The sequence below is a fragment of the Tachysurus vachellii genome, chromosome 5, assembly GCF_030014155.1.
Source record: "Tachysurus vachellii isolate PV-2020 chromosome 5, HZAU_Pvac_v1, whole genome shotgun sequence".
In the NCBI taxonomy this organism is placed as follows: Eukaryota; Metazoa; Chordata; class Actinopteri; order Siluriformes; family Bagridae; genus Tachysurus; species Tachysurus vachellii.
The window spans coordinates 22,932,816-22,952,684 of NC_083464.1; the positions used below are offsets into that span (position 1 = coordinate 22,932,816).

General features: G+C 39.0%; 1 protein-coding gene across 2 annotated transcripts; it reads left to right on the plus strand.

Moving 5' to 3' along the window:
- The first annotated feature begins 1,361 nt into the window (after positions 1-1,361).
- dbpb (D site albumin promoter binding protein b) lies at positions 1,362-19,413 on the plus strand. 2 transcript variants are annotated; one of them, XM_060870539.1, is made up of 5 exons: positions 1,362-1,729; positions 1,924-2,104; positions 5,372-5,752; positions 12,491-12,735; positions 17,375-19,413. In XM_060870539.1, the coding sequence occupies exons 2-5, from the start codon at positions 1,954-1,956 to the stop codon at positions 17,591-17,593; spliced, it is 996 nt and encodes a 331-aa protein (XP_060726522.1). In that variant the 5' UTR covers positions 1,362-1,729; positions 1,924-1,953; the 3' UTR covers positions 17,594-19,413. The 2 variants fall into 2 exon arrangements, with proteins under 2 accessions (XP_060726522.1, XP_060726521.1); XM_060870538.1 differs by having other exon boundaries at positions 1,372-1,729; positions 1,924-2,140.
- The last annotated feature ends 456 nt before the right edge of the window (positions 19,414-19,869 follow it).

Sequence of the window (19,869 nt, forward strand, 5' to 3'; positions counted from 1 at the left end):
AACATAATTGCATTTTTTTTTCTATGTGCTTACAATAGGGGAAATGCAGTCTGTCAGGGCTACACAGCAGTCAATTATGCTGCATTAAAAAAATAAAATGCAAATAGCAGGTAGGTAATTAGTTTTTTAGAGAATTATTAGGTAATTAGAGAATGCATGGAGTATTAAATTGACTTTAAATTTAAACCTGTCATGTTTGCAGAAGGAAGACAGCAACTGAATATTACACTGAAAGTGGATGAGAATATGTTTGAACACATTATGTATTAAATAAGCCTTTTCTTACATTTGTGTAGCTCGCTCACACACACAAACACACAGCCCCTATGCACGCACATTCTACACACACACAGCCCCTATGCACGCACATTCTACACACACACTCTCAGACACACACACACACACACACACACTGCACCATGCACGCACATTCTACACACACACACACACACACGAGGTACAAACTGAGTAGTCTCACGCGGCTGTGGCTGGCGAGATTACGGGGGCGGGATTGATTACACCGCGGTAGCCAATGACCGGATTCAAGGGGCGGAAACCTTGTTCCTTTTAGCCAATAGCAAAGAGGGGGATGACACGGCCACAGGCTTCTCCGCGTGCTGTGTACACGTGCGTGTACATGTTCTCTGTGAAGACAAGAGACCAAATATGTCCGCGGATTAGGAGCAAAAATGATCATTTTTTAAAAATCCTGTGATAATTCTTCCATCGGGCGACGTGTCGACAACCCATACCAACGTCTATAGAGAACATAAACACTTTAAAAACGGCTGTTGTTTGCTTGAGAATTCTGCTCAAGTATGAACACCACACTCACACACAGCCCCCTGTCCCAACGATCCCATAATATAATCCCATGACAACCGCTCAGATTAAATTATAAACACTGTCATGAGATGTCATGGCGTGTCATTACTACACACGCATCAGATATTTCACACTGATGATACACGGAATTCCCTCGCACACGACATCCACAAGCATACACACGTATCGTCCTGGTGTGTGCACAGGGATTAGGATTAGGATTAGGACAGGACATTTTTTTTTATTCGTCTCAGTGTACGCCGTGAATGCAAACGAGCTACCAGATTTACCTTCAGCTCTCTGGCTACCTGTACGTACACTTTGTTAAGCCTTCTTGTCTCCTCGCTCCATTCAGTCAATCGGTCTGCTGAGCTCGCGGGAGATGTGACGTCACGTGACTGCCCCTGGTTCGTTCCGGCTGTGCGCGAGGCTCACGTGCTTGCTCAAAGAGGAGGAGGAGGAGGAGGAGGATGAGGAACGGGTGCAGAAAAAAAAAGCGATAACGTCCAACCAACCGGCACTGCGCAGCTGCACCCGTGTCCTGCATGCTTTTATTTTTTTTCTTCGTTTTTTGTTTTCATTCGTTGTTTTTTATTTTATTTTGTACACGACGGTGTTTCCTTGGCTTAGTTTTTCACGGCTGTTCTTTTCAACACGGTTGGACATTAAACATGATCGTTCCTTGTGTTCCTAGGAGCAACTTTTTTCCTTCTGCAAGACCTGTTTCTCCTGCTGTCTGACAGTTCAGCCTGTGAGGGTCTGTGTGGACATACATGACAAAACTGAGCTGTTTAAAGTTAAATATTCTGCTACCACTTAAGTGGGCGTTTTATCCGTTGGACTGACACCAAGTGCAACAAAATGACACTCTTTCCTTTTTTCTGAGCTCTCAAGAAGACTAAAGGTAAATATCCACTTACAGTGAAAGACTATTAATAGTGTTTCTAAATGCATGTCTTAATGATAGTTGTAATAATATGAATAATAAATAATTGGTTTAGTTTGCATGGGCCTTGTTCTGGTTAGTTATACAGTTATACAGTAAAGTTGCTGTTTCTACTTTAAAGCACTCTGATTTGTTGTTTGTGTGTTGAGTAGTGTAGTGTCCAGCTCTCCATAGTGGACTGGATGATGGCAGGGCCTCCATCTCAGCGCCTGTTGCCCCCTCCTGGACCTAAAACACACTTCAGGAGTTTAGATCATGCAGGAGGAGACTCACTGATCACTGGACCAGTCAACACCGGCCCTGACCTTAAATCACCCCAGACCCCACTCAAAGGTGATCAGCGCTTTAAAGACTGCTGTGAAATAAAGGGTACGTCACACATGTCTAGCTGATGTCTGTACTGTCAAACCCTGGCAGTTTTTTGCCAGTCATTCAATGTTGGTTTGCCAGTTTGCTAGTTTCCATGGTTTTCCTAGTAGCTCATGGATGCCAAAACTACATAGCTATTTGCAGTGGAAAAACTAAACTATCTTTATTTATAAAACACGTAGAGCTTGTAGCCAACGTAGTGAATATCAGCATTTGACAGTACAGTCTGTGGCAGGGATATTCAAGAAAAATTTGTGACGCTCTACATATATATAAATTTCTTTGCATGCCTAGGTTTGGATAAGCAATTAACATGGCGGGTTAATATGGATTTAAAGTGGTTATGTTGGTTTTGGAATGGTTTTGCAACACTACCATGTCATATTTTTGCTTTTGACTTTTGAATTTGACGCAGACAATAAGAAACTGGTTTATCATTTGAACAAGCAGTGTAGTCATTTCACCAATCAGACCAAAGTGGGTCAGTCTATGAAGGTCTGAGAAAAATTTCCTTTCTTGATTAACTGTCTGCAGCTTAATAATTGATGTTAACGAGCACGATTGGTCACAAGAAAGGATCTGCTGCAGAATCTGCGCTGGTTCGTGTTTAGAAAACTGCAGTTCGGTTTTCATTTGCATAAAGTTTAACCCTGCCAACTGCTTCATCAGGTTTAACCCTGTCAATTGTTGCTTCATCTGCTGTCAACTAAACTGTCAAACATCCATAAAAAAACTTAAAAGTATCTCAGTAGAAATGCACTAAGTTTAACGGTGTACTAAAAATAAACTAGCTTTATTCCATAACTGTTTAATATTTATTTTCTATAGTAGATGACATGGGCATATGTTGTTATTTTGCTTTTGCCATTTGACTCACTAGACAATTAGAAATACAGTTAGAGTAATACTGAAACTGAAAAAAGAAGTATTAGAGAATTTCACATTGGTTTGATGTGAATGTTTTGTAAAGAGTGTTTCAGATGGGTGGTGTATTTCAGCAGTGTTTGGATGAGCAAAGGGTCTGTGGCTGAGCTTTAGATAACTAAATGTTGTTTATTTAAGAACATGCACCAAAAACAACCAAGAAAAATGGATGTGACTATTATGTGGATTCTATAAAGGGGCAATACATTAGCAGCAATTGAATTTTACTAGAATACACAGCAGTACAGACCACAGCAAATGGTTTAACCAGAGGCAGAATCTGCTATAATCAGTGAAGATTTTTTCAGCTTTGATGCACTCAATCAAAAAGTGCCCCACATTCAGATGTCCTTGCAGAAGGAGATGTTGACAGCTGTTGTCCACAAGATCAGCTTTATGAGAAGAGATCCTATGTATTGCTCTAAAGTGAAAACCGAGGGTTATTTTTTTTACTTTTGTACAGTGACTATGCAAAAATTGGTGTATGATTAACCTGGTCAAGGATCAGGCATTTTGATCTTAGACTGATTATAAACCAAGTGAAAAGCCACCTGCTCTATTAATTCCAAAGGTTTATTTGCAGCTCAAATGCCAGCCCAGAAGCATTTAACTACACTCGGTCAAGCATATGGGATTTATTGCCATTCAGTTATAAAAAAGGATCAGTACATTGATTTTTTTCCATTCATGAAATATTTGAAATAACCAGAAGGCAATGATGATTTAAATACAGGACCTCTGTAGCAATTCAGAACGTCATCAGTTAGGTCACGATGCACAGAAAAAGAAAAAACATAACGAGAGGCTTATTGGCATATCTAAAATGCATGTTAAAAAAGATAGTGCTCCATTTTACAGATATACTTTCATTCACTAGTTATTCTAACTGTGAGAAGTCTAAGTGTATTATAACTAATTATTAACATCAGTAGTGTCTACGCTTCATAGTGTTATTATCACTACAGTAGAGCGTAAAGGTTAACGTTACTGGAAATGTAACGTATGCACGTTTCTGCAGTGCCAGTAGTTATAATGAAATAATTTCTAGTTCAGATAATGTGTCTCACACGTCCGATATGACTTATGACAAATGAACGTAATAGCCGTTTTCACGTTTGTTGAAATGGCAATAGATGGATTCTTAAAAACGGAGTCCAAAAAAAAAAAAGAGTCTTTTACGAGTCTCATGAAACACAAGTGTATATTATATCCACCCTGAACGATCTCTGGAAAATGATGTGGAGTCGATTGCTAATGACATCCTATTATGAATCGGTGTTTTAATTGTCAAACGGACTATTATACTATCACTGCTGAGCATCAGTAGTGCAGTGAGACTACTAATGACAACTCCAATAATACAGGCTATAATAGCAGCAGCATCTGCTGTGAGAAGTGGATTTGCAGTTTCCAGGCATGATGAGACTAATGCGGTATGATTGAAGCTCAAGTTTTACAGTTTTCTTGTGTTTTGTCTCTGCCTAAAGCTGTGGCCATTTCAGATTTAAGGTTAGCATCCAGCTTTCCTTGCTTTTATTTTTTGATCCGTTTTAGAACGATAGTTCATGTTTGTAGCAGCATATGGTGTGGAGATTAGCACGAGCATATGCAAGAGAGTGACCTACAGAATGGGCGTGATGTATATTAGTCGAGTATGTTGTAGAAGCTCAAGCCCTTGCAAACAGAGATAAGCTACTGAGGTGAACATACATGCACCGAGAACTCAGGGTTGAATTCTGTTACAGAAAAAAAATGACAGTCATGTGAAAGCATGATTAGTATAGTATATTTCTTTTGGACATGACTATATATCTATCTATCTACATATATATATATATATATATATATATATATATATATATATATATATATATATATATATATATCACTTTATCATAATTCATTGATGATTCGGTTACATCATTGGCTCCAGGAGACAAATGCTGAGTTTGTAAATCTTTGAAATGACACTAAACAGAGCATCTCGAATTCAGACGTCGGGAAATCAGTTTATGCTAAGGCAAAACCTTGTTTTATTGAATAATCTGTGGATATGTTTTTAAGAACTGCTGCTGTAATCATAGAGAATTTATTGTTCTCATTAGGAATCTATATCTTGGGAAATCTGTAAAGCTGAAAGCACTAAATAAAAGAAATTTAAATAAAAATAGTTGAAATAGCAGAAATCCTAATATGCAGCATAGTGCAAAGCATTAGCTACAAAGGGGAAAAGGGGTCAAGGGGTGGTTTATTTACACCAATATGCATACTGTATTTCATTGCATTTCTTTCCTCTCTGCATCTCAGATAAGGACCGGTTGGAAATGGATGAGGATTCTTTGGGACGTTGCACGAGCCGGGACAGGAGCAGCAATGGGCAGGGAGCAGATGGCAGCGGTTTAGGGACAGGGACAGGTACCTTTCAGAGCCTGTGGGAGCGGACAGTGGCCTCTGATCCCGGTTTGTACCAGCTACACTACATGGACCTGGGCGAGTTCCTGACGGAGAACGGCATGGCCATGCACGGAGCTCAGATCCCATCCCAGAGCTCGCAGTGCCCCTCCACATCCCCTTCTCCCTGCTCGTCCTCATCCTCATCCTCAGCTTCTGCCGGTTCACCACCTACGTTGCTTGGCTTGGACATGCAGGTGCAGCAGAGCATGCTGGGAGCTGCCGGATGCTTGCACAGTAAGTTGGGTTGGTGGGCTCATTTATTTCTGGTGCTAGATGGGAAACTTTAACCTTGACTTGGGGCATGCAAAAAAACATTATTGCTTAGATGGCATATGAATAATAATTCACAATTATGCAGCTAATTTTAGAACAAAGTAGTTTTCTGACGCAATAAGGCTGTACAGCAGGCTTGTGAGATATTGATTTTTTCCATGATTGTGATTTTCCATTTTAAAATATTGCTATAAATGTCCGGAACGATTAGCCTAAAAGAGATCGGCACACATGCATCGCAACTATTTCCTGTTTTAAAAAAGTACTATTATTTTAAAGAGTGAAATAATGTTAGCAGCTGTGCAGAAAACACAGCTAGTATAGTTATAGTATATGTATAAATGCAGTATGTGCATTAAACAGTTAGAGAAACAGAACAGCACATTTCAATTTAATTCTTTTACAAATTGATTGACTTACATTACCATAACTGACATTTTTACTGTTGATGCTGCTGATAGGAGAACAGGAGAGTGCAAGAGAAATATGATCAAAAAGGAAAAACAAAACAAAACAGTATCTCGATAAGAATCACTTTCTTATCATTACCATTAAAATGAACTGAAAAGTGCTTGACTTTTTTGACATTCAGACGAAAAACCGAAAATTGATTATCTTCTCGTCGTAATGGCACCTGTCAAGGTGTGGGATGTATAAGGCAGCAAAAGAACTATCAGTTTTCAAAGTTGATGTGTTGGAAGCAGGAGAAATGGGCAAGTGTAAGGATCTGGGTGACTCTGACAATAGCCAGTATTCAGTGGTTAGTACATAAGGGAAATGATCTAAGGGAGAACAACTGGTGAGCCATGGGTCATGGTTGTGAGTGGGGAGCAAAAGTTAGGCTGTTGGGTTTGAACCCACTGAAGAGCTAACATAGCACAAATTGCAAAAAAAGTTAATGTTGGCTTTGATAGAAAGCTGTCAGAACACTCAGATCATCTGTGCTTTGTTTGTATGGGGCTGCAGACCAGTCAGAGTGCTCATGCTGACCCCTGTCCACTGCTGAAAGTGCTTACAGTGGGCATGTGAGCATCAGAATTGGACCATGGAGCAATGTAAAAAGGTGGCCTGGTCTGACGCATGTGTGTTGTTTACCTAAACATCATTGCATACCACTTTATTGTAATAGTATTTCCTGATGTCAGTGGCCTCTTAGCAGGATAATGCTCCCTGTCTAGGTATGGTTTGAGGAACATGACAAAGATTTCAAGGTATTGACCTGACCTCCATATTCCCCAGACCTCAATCTGATCCATCATCCGTGGGATGGGATGGAGAAACAATTTGAGGTCAATTTGAGGAATGTTGTGAGTTCAATCCCAGGACCACCAAGCTACCACTGCTGGACCCCTAAACAAGTCCCTTAACCCTCAATTACTCAGTTGTATAAAATGAGATAATATGAGATGAATGTAAGTTGCTCTGGATAAGGGTGTCTCGCCAAATGCTGGAAATGTAAATATATATTCTCTATTTTTCCTGGAACAAGGAGATAAGGTTTGTTAATATCAGAGAGGTCTAAACACCTGTGCCTCTCATTCCACATATCATTTGGCTCATTTTCAATTTTACTTTATATTTTTTGATATTTTTTGTAGTGATAACCCAGATGATTTTTGGATCTCCTACACAAAAGGCACAACAGTAGGCAGGTCTGGTAATTTAGTTAAAATTCAAATCACTGAATCAGAATAAGACTAGTTGGTCCCCGTTTATTTAATGGATATTTAAAATGCTAAATATAAACATAAGCAGACTCTTAAGAAATATCTACACGAATAACAGGAAAGAATGTTAACATTTTCTACATTTCAAGAAATATAAGGATATTAGAGAAATATTAGAACCGACATCTTTTGAGTCAGAATATAACATCTCTTAGATTTTCTACAAAATGAAAAAAGGAAATATGATTGTTTGCTGTGTAAGCGCAAGCTCAACTGAACTAGAAACTAGATTGACTGCACTTGTATAAATGTATAAGACAAAAAAAAAGAAGTCCATAGCGAGTAGCTCAGTAAACAGAAGTCTCTGCTCTAATATATGTCTTAGAACTCGCATCCCAATTCCCTTTGGGTTTTTCACTGTCTAAAATCCTGAGGATGTTTGTGGTATTATCTGTTTGTCAGTAGTGAGCACATGGGGCCTGTATCCAGTGGTAGGATTTGAAATGTTAATTAAAAGGTTTCAGGGGTTTGTAGGATTTTACATATAAAAGCATGCAAATATTGAATCTCTGTGATATTGCTGCAGTAACTGTGGAATATTGCAGTGTTTAAAAGTACCCTTTATAAGACTTTGGTTAATGTGTGTGTCTGTGTGTGTGTGTATGGCCCTTGTTTATCCTGCGTTATAAAGCAGTTAAGATTGGGTTGGGTTTGGAATGTACTGTAAGTAAACTGCTATCAGTCCTCACATGCTGACAGAGCGACTACACAAGATAAAAGAGTGCAGAAAAAAGACAAGGGGTGGAATTGGGGGTTAAAAAGAAACATGATAGAGAGTGCAATAGTGAATCGGAAAAGTAATAGAAGAGAATGGAAGGACAAGATGGAACAAAATCATACATAAAGAATGACAGGATGTGTGTGTGTGTGTGTGTGTGTGTGTGTGTGCTTGTGTGTGTGTGTGTGTGTGTGTGTGTGTGTGTGCGCGTGCGTGTTAACACACGGTCCATGTGCACATGCTCGATCACGTGCCAGGACAAAGTGTGGAGCAGACTGAGGGATAGGGGGAGGAGTGGGAGGGATTTAGGTGTGTGTGTGTGTATGTGTGTGTGCTCTGGTGAGTGCGTGTGCATGTGTGTGCATGTGCATGACAGTGCAATAGAACAACTGTACTTCAGAGTAAATGTTTACTCTTAGCAGCAGATAGAGAGAGAAAGAGAGAGAGAGGGAGAGAGAGATTCTGGCCTCTTTTCTTTTATTTTGTTCTGATAGTATTAAATCAGTTTCATTAAATCATGTCAACTTTTGATTGATATTTCAAGAGGTCAACAGGTCTCACAATTCTAATCAAAAATCATAAATACAATATAAGGTCGTCTCTTTTTAGTCTTGTGTGTGTGTGTGTGTGTGTGTGTGTGTGTGTGTGTGTGTTGGGGTGAGAGAGCAGAGTGAAATACAGAATTGTTGTTCAGTCATGAAATGTTTGCTGTATTTACCTGCTGCCCTCCGGTGGAAATGTAAAGAATAGCAAAATAAATTAAATATTTGATTATTTGATGTGGACTATGTTGCAGAAAATGTCTCATATATGTGTATATATATATATATACATATATATACAGAAAGCTTACAGAGTATGCTATCACCTGCTGTCACCTCAGTGAAAAGAATGCTATGCTTTTCCATAAATTCTTTAGAGCTCTGCTTATGAGACATTTACAAGGTTCATGAGAAGATTTAAACGAGTGGCCACGCGTCATTCCTCATTTAAAAGTCAGGGTGATTTTTTTTTTTCATGCACAAGTGTTCTTCAGGCTTCACAAGGCAGTCTGTGAGCTTTAGAGAAGCAGCTGACAATGAAACAAGATTTAGAGCTGTTTCCTAACAGCAGGCTTAGGAGAGCAAGCATTTTAAAGCACTGCAAAGACAAATTTTTTGGCTCATGATGCTTACGTGCTGTTTTTGAATCGTGAGGGCCATCGTCTTACAATCATGTTCAGTATCAGCTGCCAGCATTGCAGAAGTTATTTCTGAAAAGCACACAGAATCCCCGTTACTGATACTGAATAACTTTGGGCTGTTTGCCGTGGGTTCTGGCAGAGTGTTGTTACATCTCTCAGTCCCGAGTCCCATCACCTGCACTGTGAGATCATTTAGAACTGCTAATTCAGATGCAGTACTGTGCACAAGTGTTAGGCAAATCTAAATATTTTATAGAAGTGTTGATGTATACTTGTATCATGACCTGGTTTCTCATAAGCACGTTATGGAGGCTGTGTGGGACCTGCAGAGACTGAAGTGAGATCAAAGAGATTAAAAAAAGAGAATATATATAAAAAAACCTTCATGGCTCTTCAATTTCCTTACTTTTTCTCTGCTCTTTGAATCGCTGACTTTCAGAGCCATTCGTTTGTCTCGACATTCGACATTGATTATTTTTCATAATCAGTTATAGTTTTTTTGCATCACTGGAATTTATTCCTTTATAATCATATGACTGGATGTTTGCACAGCTATAGCTGGTTTTTTTTTAATGTAGTTAGTGCAATCAGTTCCATCCATGTTGTAGTAATAGATTGACAAGAGTTGTCATGTAAATACAGGATGTATTACATTTACAGCATTTAACAAACAAAGAAATCCGTTAATCTTTCACTCACAGAAGTCACATCTGACGAGTTTGCCAGGATTTCTACATTTTGTCTAATAGAAGTCGGTTAGAATTTTGCATACACAGCGTACGACATGACAATAAAATTATAATAAAATAGTCGTGTTAATGAGCATGACGTTTTTTGAGCAGGGTTGCCATGTTCTACATATAAAAACACTTATTACAGATTACCATTGTTGAACACAAAAACAACTGAGAAAAGAGGATGATCTGTCCTGCTGGACCTCAGTCTCTGTGGCTGGAAAGCTCTAAAATCTCACCAAAAAACAGCAACAAAAATAAATGCTGCATCTTTTGTTCATTTGTCTGTTCATATTTCTTTAGGACACGTTATCTGTTCCTTCTGAATAATACAGTATGTTTCTGTTTACTTATATCCCTATTATACAATTTCTATAGTTATTGCTGCACTATAAAGTCTTTTCCTGTAAGAAAAACATAAACAACTGGCAGTGGAGTTGAAATGAACCGTGTTTTATTGTGTCTAGAATCGACAGCATGGCACTGTTTATAAATGTATGCTTTGAACAACACACTTAACTGACATGTTCAACCACTCAAATCTTTTCTTTCTTTCTTTCTTTCTTTCTTTCTTTCTTTCTTTCTTTCTTTCTTTCTTTCTTTCTTTCCATAGTATTTTTTTTTAGAGTTTTACAATTTATATTATGTAGTTGTTTATACCCAATTACAAGTTATTACTGTAAATGTGAAACAATGCCTAAGATACTTCGTCAGACACTTTTGTAAGTAAAAGGCTTGTTTAAACTTAACACTAATATTGTAGGAAAATTTGCAATTTGAATCTTTTAGTTCACATGGATTGCAAAGGAACACAGACCTCTAAAATGTTAACGAGGTACATTTATCGCGTGTGTATGTGTGTTTGTGTGTGATAGATAGATAGATACTTTATTGATCCCAGATCAATAAATAAGGATGTGTAGTAATCTCATGTACACATTTTCTCTTTTCTATTTCAAAATGACAAAGACTAAAAGCTTTAGTTAATTACAACAAACGAAACCTTACCTTACTGTGTCTTAACTTGCTAGATTGAATATACTGTAGTAGCCAGCCTTAAGACATACCAGGGTTGAATGTATGAATGAATGAAATTGCAAAAACAGCGCTCTCTGTCAAGAACAATCCGAATTCAAAGAAAGACATATTGATATTTTGTTCTGGGATATACAGTTTCCATAACAACAAAAATCTCGATTTTTCAAACAATTGAAAATCCATGTCTCTCAATCCAGGTTCTGGGTGAGAAAGTCAGAACAAGACAGTGAGAGACTTGAGACAGAGGGATTTGCATTTCAAAACATTGTCTTCTTCTTCTTCTTCTTCTTCTTCTTCTTCTTCTTCTTCTTCTTCTTCTTCTTCCTCCTGACCTCTTACCTGGCAGCTCCATCTTCAACATCCTTCTACCAGTTTAACCATCTCCCTCCTCTGTACATGTCCAAACCATCTAATCTAACTGGCGATTTATACTTGCCACGTTTTCGCTGGATGCCCTTCCTGACGTAACCCTGTCTAATTATCCGGGCTTGGGACCGGCACAGAAGTCACTGGCATTCATCCCCCGTGGCAAGATTATTTGTCATATTAAATTGCACAGGGTCAGCTATGATACAGCATCCCTAGCGAAGAGAGGGTATTTGTGTGTATCTTTGTGTGTTCATGAGTGAAAGTGAGTTTTTAGGTGCAGTTGGCAGGTGTTATTTTGAACCCTGAAAATGGATAAGTTTAAATTTAATGAGGCATGGAAAGAAGATACAAAATATACAAATGGATAAAAAGCAAGACTGACCCATACATTTTCAGTTGTGTGTGCTGCAGGAAACTGTATAAATTTGGAACTATAGGGAAAAAAGCACTGAAGGCCCATTTGAAACACTTTAGTCTTTTAAAAGTCTTTTATATATAAAAGGATTGCTCTGTTTGAGTGTTTTTTCTGTTTATTGCAGATTTTTTTTTATTTTAATGGTCTTAAAAAGTTCTTGAAAATGATGGTAAAATGATGTGCTTTTTCAGTATATAAAGCATTTGAGTGTCAAATACTGCAAAATATATTAATATATTGTGTAGTATAGTTTTGTTTAAAAACCATCAATTGTATGTAATTAACCAGATTTAAAAACAACACGTCAATACTGCAACTGAGCATCAGATATTGTGTGATTTACATTGGATGCTTAGTCTATGCAATCCTGTGCTTCAGGGTCTGGACAGTATATATATATATATATATATATATATATATATATATATATATATATATATATATATATATAGTACAGCAATTGTCTCAACTTGTCTCTTACCTTCTCACACCCCACTGTCTCTCTGTGTAATTAGGTCCTCCTCAGGGCAGCCTCGAGAATACTCCATCACCCTCCTGCCCTCCACTCACTGCCCCACCCATGACCAATGCCAATGACATACTGACGACCTTTGACCCTGACCCTGCTGATGTGGCCCTGTCCAGTGTCCCAGGTCAGGAGGCGTTTGATCCCCGCACACATTGCTTTAGTGAAGACGATCTCAAGCCACAGCCTGTGATCAAAAAGGCCCGGAAGATGCTCGTCCCTGACAGTTTAAAGGTAAAATCTGTCTGTGTGTTGTATATAATAGCATCATAAAGACTTATTGGGTTAAATTATATAATCCAATTTATTTCTCTAAAGTTTTTTTTTTTTCAATCAGAGTCTAAAAAATGGAATTTGCAACTATTACTGTGTTGGTTAATGGTTTATATGTAGAGTATAAGTAGACAAGACAATCAGCCCTTTAAGACTTTCCTTACCTAGTCTACTAGGGGTAATATTTTCAGAGAAAAGAAAAAACTTATTGGATTTTTTCACACAAATGTTTCTGTCTTCAAAATGGTGATATCAAACCGATTATTCCGATTAAACCGAACAATCATAAGCATTGAAAATTGTAAAGGTCTTGTCTTCATCCTCTAAAATTCTGTGTAAGATTATCCCAACAGAGGGAAAACATCTCACATTGAATTTTATATCAGACTTGTAGTGATAATAACTCATTTTTTTATACAGATTGAAAAAATGTCCAATAAGTATTTTGCTGTACTTACTTTCTTATCCTGAAAGTGAAGTCTCAAAGCTCTGTGCAATTGATAACACATTCTTGCACAGCAGCTAAGATCTGTTCTGTTTACCCTTGCACTCGTGGTGTCATTTTTTTTTTACCATTGTTCTAACGCTAAGATAAAAACCACTAAACCACAGCAGAGCTCCTTGGGGATGCAGCTCAATCTTTAACTCCATTTTTCTCTGTGTTTAGAAGGGTTGATAACTGTAACTTCACCCTTCTCTGTGAAATAGATTGTCACTCCACATGTACAGTCTTCTTTCTGTCTTTCTCTTCCAGAATCAATTTTTGTCTAACTCTGCTTTATTACTTGGCTCATACAAACAGAGAGAGAGACAGAGAGAGAGAGAGAGAGACTTTTATTGATCCCTGAGGGAAATGCATCCTGAATTCAGCTTTATAATCATCATACAGTGAAACCCAGTTCCTTAGAGCGAGGAGTGCTTACAGTGTTTTGAATGTTCCATGTTCTTTCTATATTATTTGCGTCCTTAAAGAAAGAAAGGCTGTTATTAGGGCCTGAGCACCGAATGGTGCGAAGCCCTATTGTTTTTCCTCGGGAGTATTATTTTTTTTTTTTTTTTTTTTTTTTTTTTTTTTTTTTTTTTTTATTTTTTCCCACACATTGGCCAATTGGGGTCCCTTAACATGCTCGAAAACTCTTGAAATTTGGCACACACGTCAGAGTCGCGCGACACTAGGATTGGACAAAGGTTGGAATACGGGCGTGGCAGGGGGGCTCTGTAGCGCCCCCTGTAATGCAAAAACAAACATTGGTGCACAGATCGGGCAATTATGTACGCACATGTACGAGAGTTGGTACGCATATAGATCTCATCGACCCGAACAACTTTCGCGCTCTAAACTATGAGCTCCGCCCAACAGGAAGTCGGCCATTTTGGATTGTTTTATAAGTGCATGCGGTGAACTTTTAAATACTCCTCCTAGGGAATTCATGCGATTGACATCAAACGTTGTGAACATGATGCCAAGACATTGCACTTGCTAAATTGCGAAGGGATTTTTGATATCTCGAACGGTGCTGCCATGGCGAGGCGACAAAGTTATGGCGAATTCAGAGAAACAGGAAGTGTCTAATATCTAAAGCAAAAAATATCTTATTGGGATGACACGCGGTGTGTATGTTCGGCCAAGGATTCCGATCGCATCGATGTGCTTATTGTGAATCTCGGACATAGCGCCACCAACAGGCGCCAGGAAGTGTGTCAGTCACAACAGTTGCATGTGGTGAACTTTTAAATACTCCTCCTAGGGAATTCATGCGATTGACACCAAAAGTGGTGAACATGATGCCAAGACATTGCACTTGCTAAATTGCGAAGGGATTTTTGATATCTCGAACGGTGCTGCCATGGCGAGGCGACAAAGTTATGGCGAATTCAGAGAAACAGAAAGTGTCTAATATCTAAAGCAAAAAATGTCTTATTGTGATGACACGCGGTGTGTATGTTCGGCCAAGGATTCCGATCGCATCGATGTGCTTATTGTGAGTCCCGGGTATAGCGCCACCAACAGGCCCCAGGAAGTGTGTCAGTCACAAAGGTGGATTTTTTCACAGTTGCATGCAATGAACTTTTAAATACTCCTCCTAGAGGATTCATGCGATTGACACCAAAAGTGGTGAACATGATGCCGAGACATTGCACTTGCTAAATTGCGAAGTGAGTTTCGATATCTCGAACGGTGCTGCCATGGCGAGGCGACAAAATTATGGCGAATTCAGAGAAACAGAAAGTGTCTAATATCTAAAGCAAAAAATGTCTTATTGTGATGACACGCGGTGTGTATGTTCGGCCAAGGATTCCGATCGCATCTATGTGCTTATTGTGAGTCCCAGGTATAGCGCCACCAACAGGCCCCAGGAAGTGTGTCAGTCACAAAGGTGGATTTTTTGTCAGCTTCATGCAGTAAACTTTTAAATACTCCTCCTAGGGGATTCATGCAATTGAGACCAGACTTGGCCAACATGGTGCAGAGATATTGCAGATGCGAAATTGCGAACGGATTTTTGATATCTCAAACACTGTTCTCATGGTAACGTGTCAAACTTTACTTTCTTTTTCAGGCATATTTAAGTCTTTTGGCGTGCTTAGATTAACTTGAAATTTGACACATACATCACATTTGTCGGCTGTTAAGTGTGGACAAAAAGGTCAGACAAAGGTGTGTCTCTTAAGTGGCTCACTAGCGCCCCCGTTTGTCTAAAATGTGGGGTTTCATTTACCTACAGTCCCCAAATGGGTCAGTAACAACATAAAATAGTCCACTGATATTTACCCACTTGATGCACTTGCCCACCGTGCATTGTTTTCTGGAAGGCACCGTATAGCGATGAACAAACGTGCGAAGGCCCGTCATCGCTGCTTGCAGCTATATTTAGGGCCTGAGCACCGAATGGTGCGAAGCCCTATTGTTTTTCCTCGGGAGTATTATTTTTTTTTTTTTTTTTTTTTTTTTTTTTTTTTTTTTTTTTTATTTTTTCCCACACATTGGCCAATTGGGGTCCCTTAACATGCTCGAAAACTCTTGAAATTTGGCACACACGTCAGAGTCGCGCGACACTAGGATTGGACAAAGGTTGGAATACGGGCGTGGCAGGGGGGCTCTGTAGCGCCCCCTGTAATGCAAAAACAAACATTGGTGCACAGATCGGGCAATTATGTACGCACATGTACGAGAGTTGGTACGCATATAGATCTCATCGACCCGAACAACTTTCGCGCTCTAAACTATGAGCTCCGCCCAACAGGAAGTCGGCCATTTTGGATTGTTTTATAAGTGCATGCGGTGAACTTTTAAATACTCCTCCTAGGGAATTCATGCGATTGACATCAAACGTTGTGAACATGATGCCAAGACATTGCACTTGCTAAATTGCGAAGGGATTTTTGATATCTCGAACGGTGCTGCCATGGCGAGGCGACAAAATTATGGCGAATTCAGAGAAACAGGAAGTGTCTAATATCTAAAGCAAAAAATGTCTTATTGGGATGACACGCGGTGTGTATGTTCGGCCAAGGATTCCGATCGCATCGATGTGCCTATTGTGAATCTCGGACATAGCGCCACCAACAGGCGCCAGGAAGTGTGTCAGTCACAACAGTTGCATGTGGTGAACTTTTAAATACTCCTCCTAGGGAATTCATGCGATTGACACCAAAAGTGGTGAACATGATACCGAGACATTGCACTTGCTAAATTGCGAAGGGATTTTTGATATCTCGAACGGTGCTGCCATGGCGAGGCGACAAAGTTATGGCGAATTCAGAGAAACAGAAAGTGTCTAATATCTAAAGCAAAAAATGTCTTATTGTGATGACACGCGGTGTGTATGTTCGGCCAAGGATTCCGATCGCATCGATGTGCTTATTGTGAGTCCCGGGTATAGCGCCACCAACAGGCCCCAGGAAGTGTGTCAGTCACAAAGGTGGATTTTTTCACAGTTGCATGCAATGAACTTTTAAATACTCCTCCTAGAGGATTCATGCGATTGACACCAAAAGTGGTGAACATGATGCCGAGACATTGCACTTGCTAAATTGCGAAGGGATTTTTGATATCTCGAACGGTGCTGCCATGGCGAGGCGACTAAGTTATGGCGAATTCAGAGAAACAGGAAGTGTCTAATATCTAAAGCAAAAAATGTCTTATTGTGATGACACGCGGTGTTTATGTTCGGCCAAGGATTCCAATCGCATCGATGTGCCTGTTGTGAATCTCGGACATAGCGCCACCAACAGGCACCAGGAAGTGTGTCAGTCACAAAGGTGGATTTTTTCACAGTTGCATGCAATGGACTTTCAAATACTCCTCCTAGGGAATTCATGCAATTGACATCAAACGTGGTGAACATGATGCCGAGACATTGCACTTGCTAAATTGCTAAGGGATTTTTGATATCTCGAACGGTGCTGCCATGGCGAGGCGACAAAGTTATGGCGAATTCAGAGAAACAGAAAGTGTCTAATATCTAAAGCAAAAAATGTCTTATTGTGATGACACGCGGTGTGTATGTTCGGCCAAGGATTCCGATCGCATCTATGTGCTTATTGTATCACTTGTTTCTCTGACTTCTCTGGCTTTTGTTTCTCTCTGTGTGTACAGGATGAGAAATACTGGAGTCGTCGCTTGAAGAACAACGAGGCAGCTAAACGCTCTCGCGATGCGCGGCGAGTGAAAGAGAACCAGATCTCGGTGCGTGCCGCCTTTCTGGAGCGGGAGAACGCTGCGCTCCGACAGGAAGTGTCTAATATGCGCAAGGAGCTTGGCCGCTGCCGTAACATCCTCAACAAATACGAGAGCCGCTACTTGGAGCAGTTATGAACAAGAAAGAAGAGAAAGACCTAAAGCTATATGAATCTCTGAATGTGCTGAGCGACAATGGACATGAGCCGAATCTCACACAGAGGCACAAAAGGAAAAGAGAAACACATGGACAGAAAGAGTAATGCAGGGAAATGGACAAAAAGCCTGTTTATACTTTGATGAGAAGTTAAATATAGGATAAAATGTTTTTCCATACAGGAGAGAAATGTATATTTTTATAAATAGAGGCAAACAATGTGGGAAGAGGAATCTTTTTGAGAATATTTGATGTATTATTGTATTTCATATATATATGAAAGACTATTTCAGGACAGTGTGAGATCAAGAGAGAATGTAGAGATATCGCAGGTATTTTAAAAAGCACTTACAGAGCTATAACAGATGAGGAGGGATAGTCATATTGGAGTAAATTTGATTTCATCAAATTGGTGGAATAATAATTTCAGACTGTGAAAGCTAAAGTGAGTTTTTAAATTTGCTAAAAGAATATATAGTTTGGGTTTATTCAAGCACTTAAGTAATTGTGAACTTTTTATGCTTTTGTAATGAAAGAGTTCTAGCAGAGTTTTAGATTGTTTTTCTTTCTTTTAAACTTTTGACTTTGTGCCGATAATTGGGCAAAAGACATCGAGAGAGAAAGTGGGATGGATTGTGAGGCTTAATATTGACTGTTTTTTTTCTTCACTCTTTCTTCATTGATTTGAATTCTAAATGTATAGTGAAATGAATCTTCACACATGTACTCAGTTTCCTTTTTTCCTATTACTGAAATAGACATTTCCTCCTATCTTTCCTCCCACACAGTTTAACACTGCAATGTCTGTGATCACCAGAACTGTTGGTGCCACATTGTTTAAGTCCCTCGCATACTTGAACCTTCTATAGAAATTATCCTTGCTGTGCAAAGCATACGCTTGTATAATACTGATACAAATGACAAAGAATTATCCTTACCAGATTGTGTAGAACATACCGTCTGTATTGTATACAGATATTTAGTATATTTTCCAGACAGATTTGCATTTTTGGACTGATTGTGCTTTTGTAGGTGGCTTGCATGAGTGTGCAAAGCTGTTCCAGGCACCATTACTTTTCCATCTCTCGTAGTCTGACCAGGAATAGTTATACATCATGCCCTTGAGTTGGATTAATCTTCTTGAGTCTAAGTTTTGTGAATCTGAGTTATAATTGCATTGAAATCATGGCGTGATGCACTTCCCTTTAATAGTGCCATGGCTATTTACTTCTCCTTTCTGCTTCTATATCTGTTTCTTTCTCTAGATCACTTATAAAGTTCTTTGAATTCTTAATGTACTAAATATTATGTTTACTTGTAATAGGATTAACTTTAGTTTTATCGTTTAGCTTCGCTCTGTTTTTCTGTCCCCGTAAATGCACTACTCTCTCCTTAATTGTGCATGTTTTAGGCCACTTCTTCTTTGATAGCTCTCACCGGATTTGTTTATCTTGAAGAGTGCATTATAGAGCCACAGTGGTCACCACAATCTGTTGACAAAATGAACAGCGCTTTTAATTTCTGTTTAGACATTCCGCTCAGTCTTTATCGGTGATGTAGGTGTTTGAGGTGTTTTATTTTGTTGTTGTTGTTTTTTTTTTCTCACCTATATCTTTTGTGTCAGCAGTGACAGTATGTTTTTCCTGCAACTTCCCATCTTGTTTAACAGACCCACGAATACAAGACACTCATCCACACCATCCTTGAGTTATGCATCCCAGTGACCACTTTGCTCTTAGCCAAAGTATTTCCAGAAAATGTCTTTTAATGGAGAACACAAATAAATAATTCTTATTCACAAGCTTGTTCATTTTTGTGTCTACTTGTTTACAGTTACAGCCTGGAGGCTTTCAAACTATTTATACACTTTACACTTTACATGAAATTCTAAAAAAGAGATTTGAATAATTTCATGCAACATCAGGAAAATATATGCAGGAAACATTTCCCCTCTAAAAAGCAGAACAGTTGCTATTATTAAATTGTTTTAATAGAAAAGAAAACAGTCCCTGTATTCTTGTAAACCTTGTTAAAAAAAAAAGTCTGGCATGGTTTTGTACATATTTTAGTGACCTCATGGTGAAACTTCTGTGGGGTCTTCCAACTGTGACACTCTGACAAATGTTTTGATGATGTGAGGAAGGTTTCCAGGCCAGGTCATAGAATCTTCCTAATTCTATGTGGTTTTAGAGAGTAAATGCACACATACAAACAGACACTTACTGAGAACTTTATTTTCAAACACTGTGCAAATACT

Coding starts and splice junctions, on each gene's coding strand:
- dbpb (XM_060870538.1), top strand. CDS start 1,954: ATGATGGCAGGGCCTCCATCTCAGCGCCTGTTGCCCCCTCCTGGACCT. Junction 2,141..5,371: donor AGACTGCTGTGAAATAAAGG/GTACGTCACACA, acceptor TCTGCATCTCAG/ATAAGGACCGGTTGGAAATG. Junction 5,753..12,490: donor AGCTGCCGGATGCTTGCACA/GTAAGTTGGGTT, acceptor CTGTGTAATTAG/GTCCTCCTCAGGGCAGCCTC.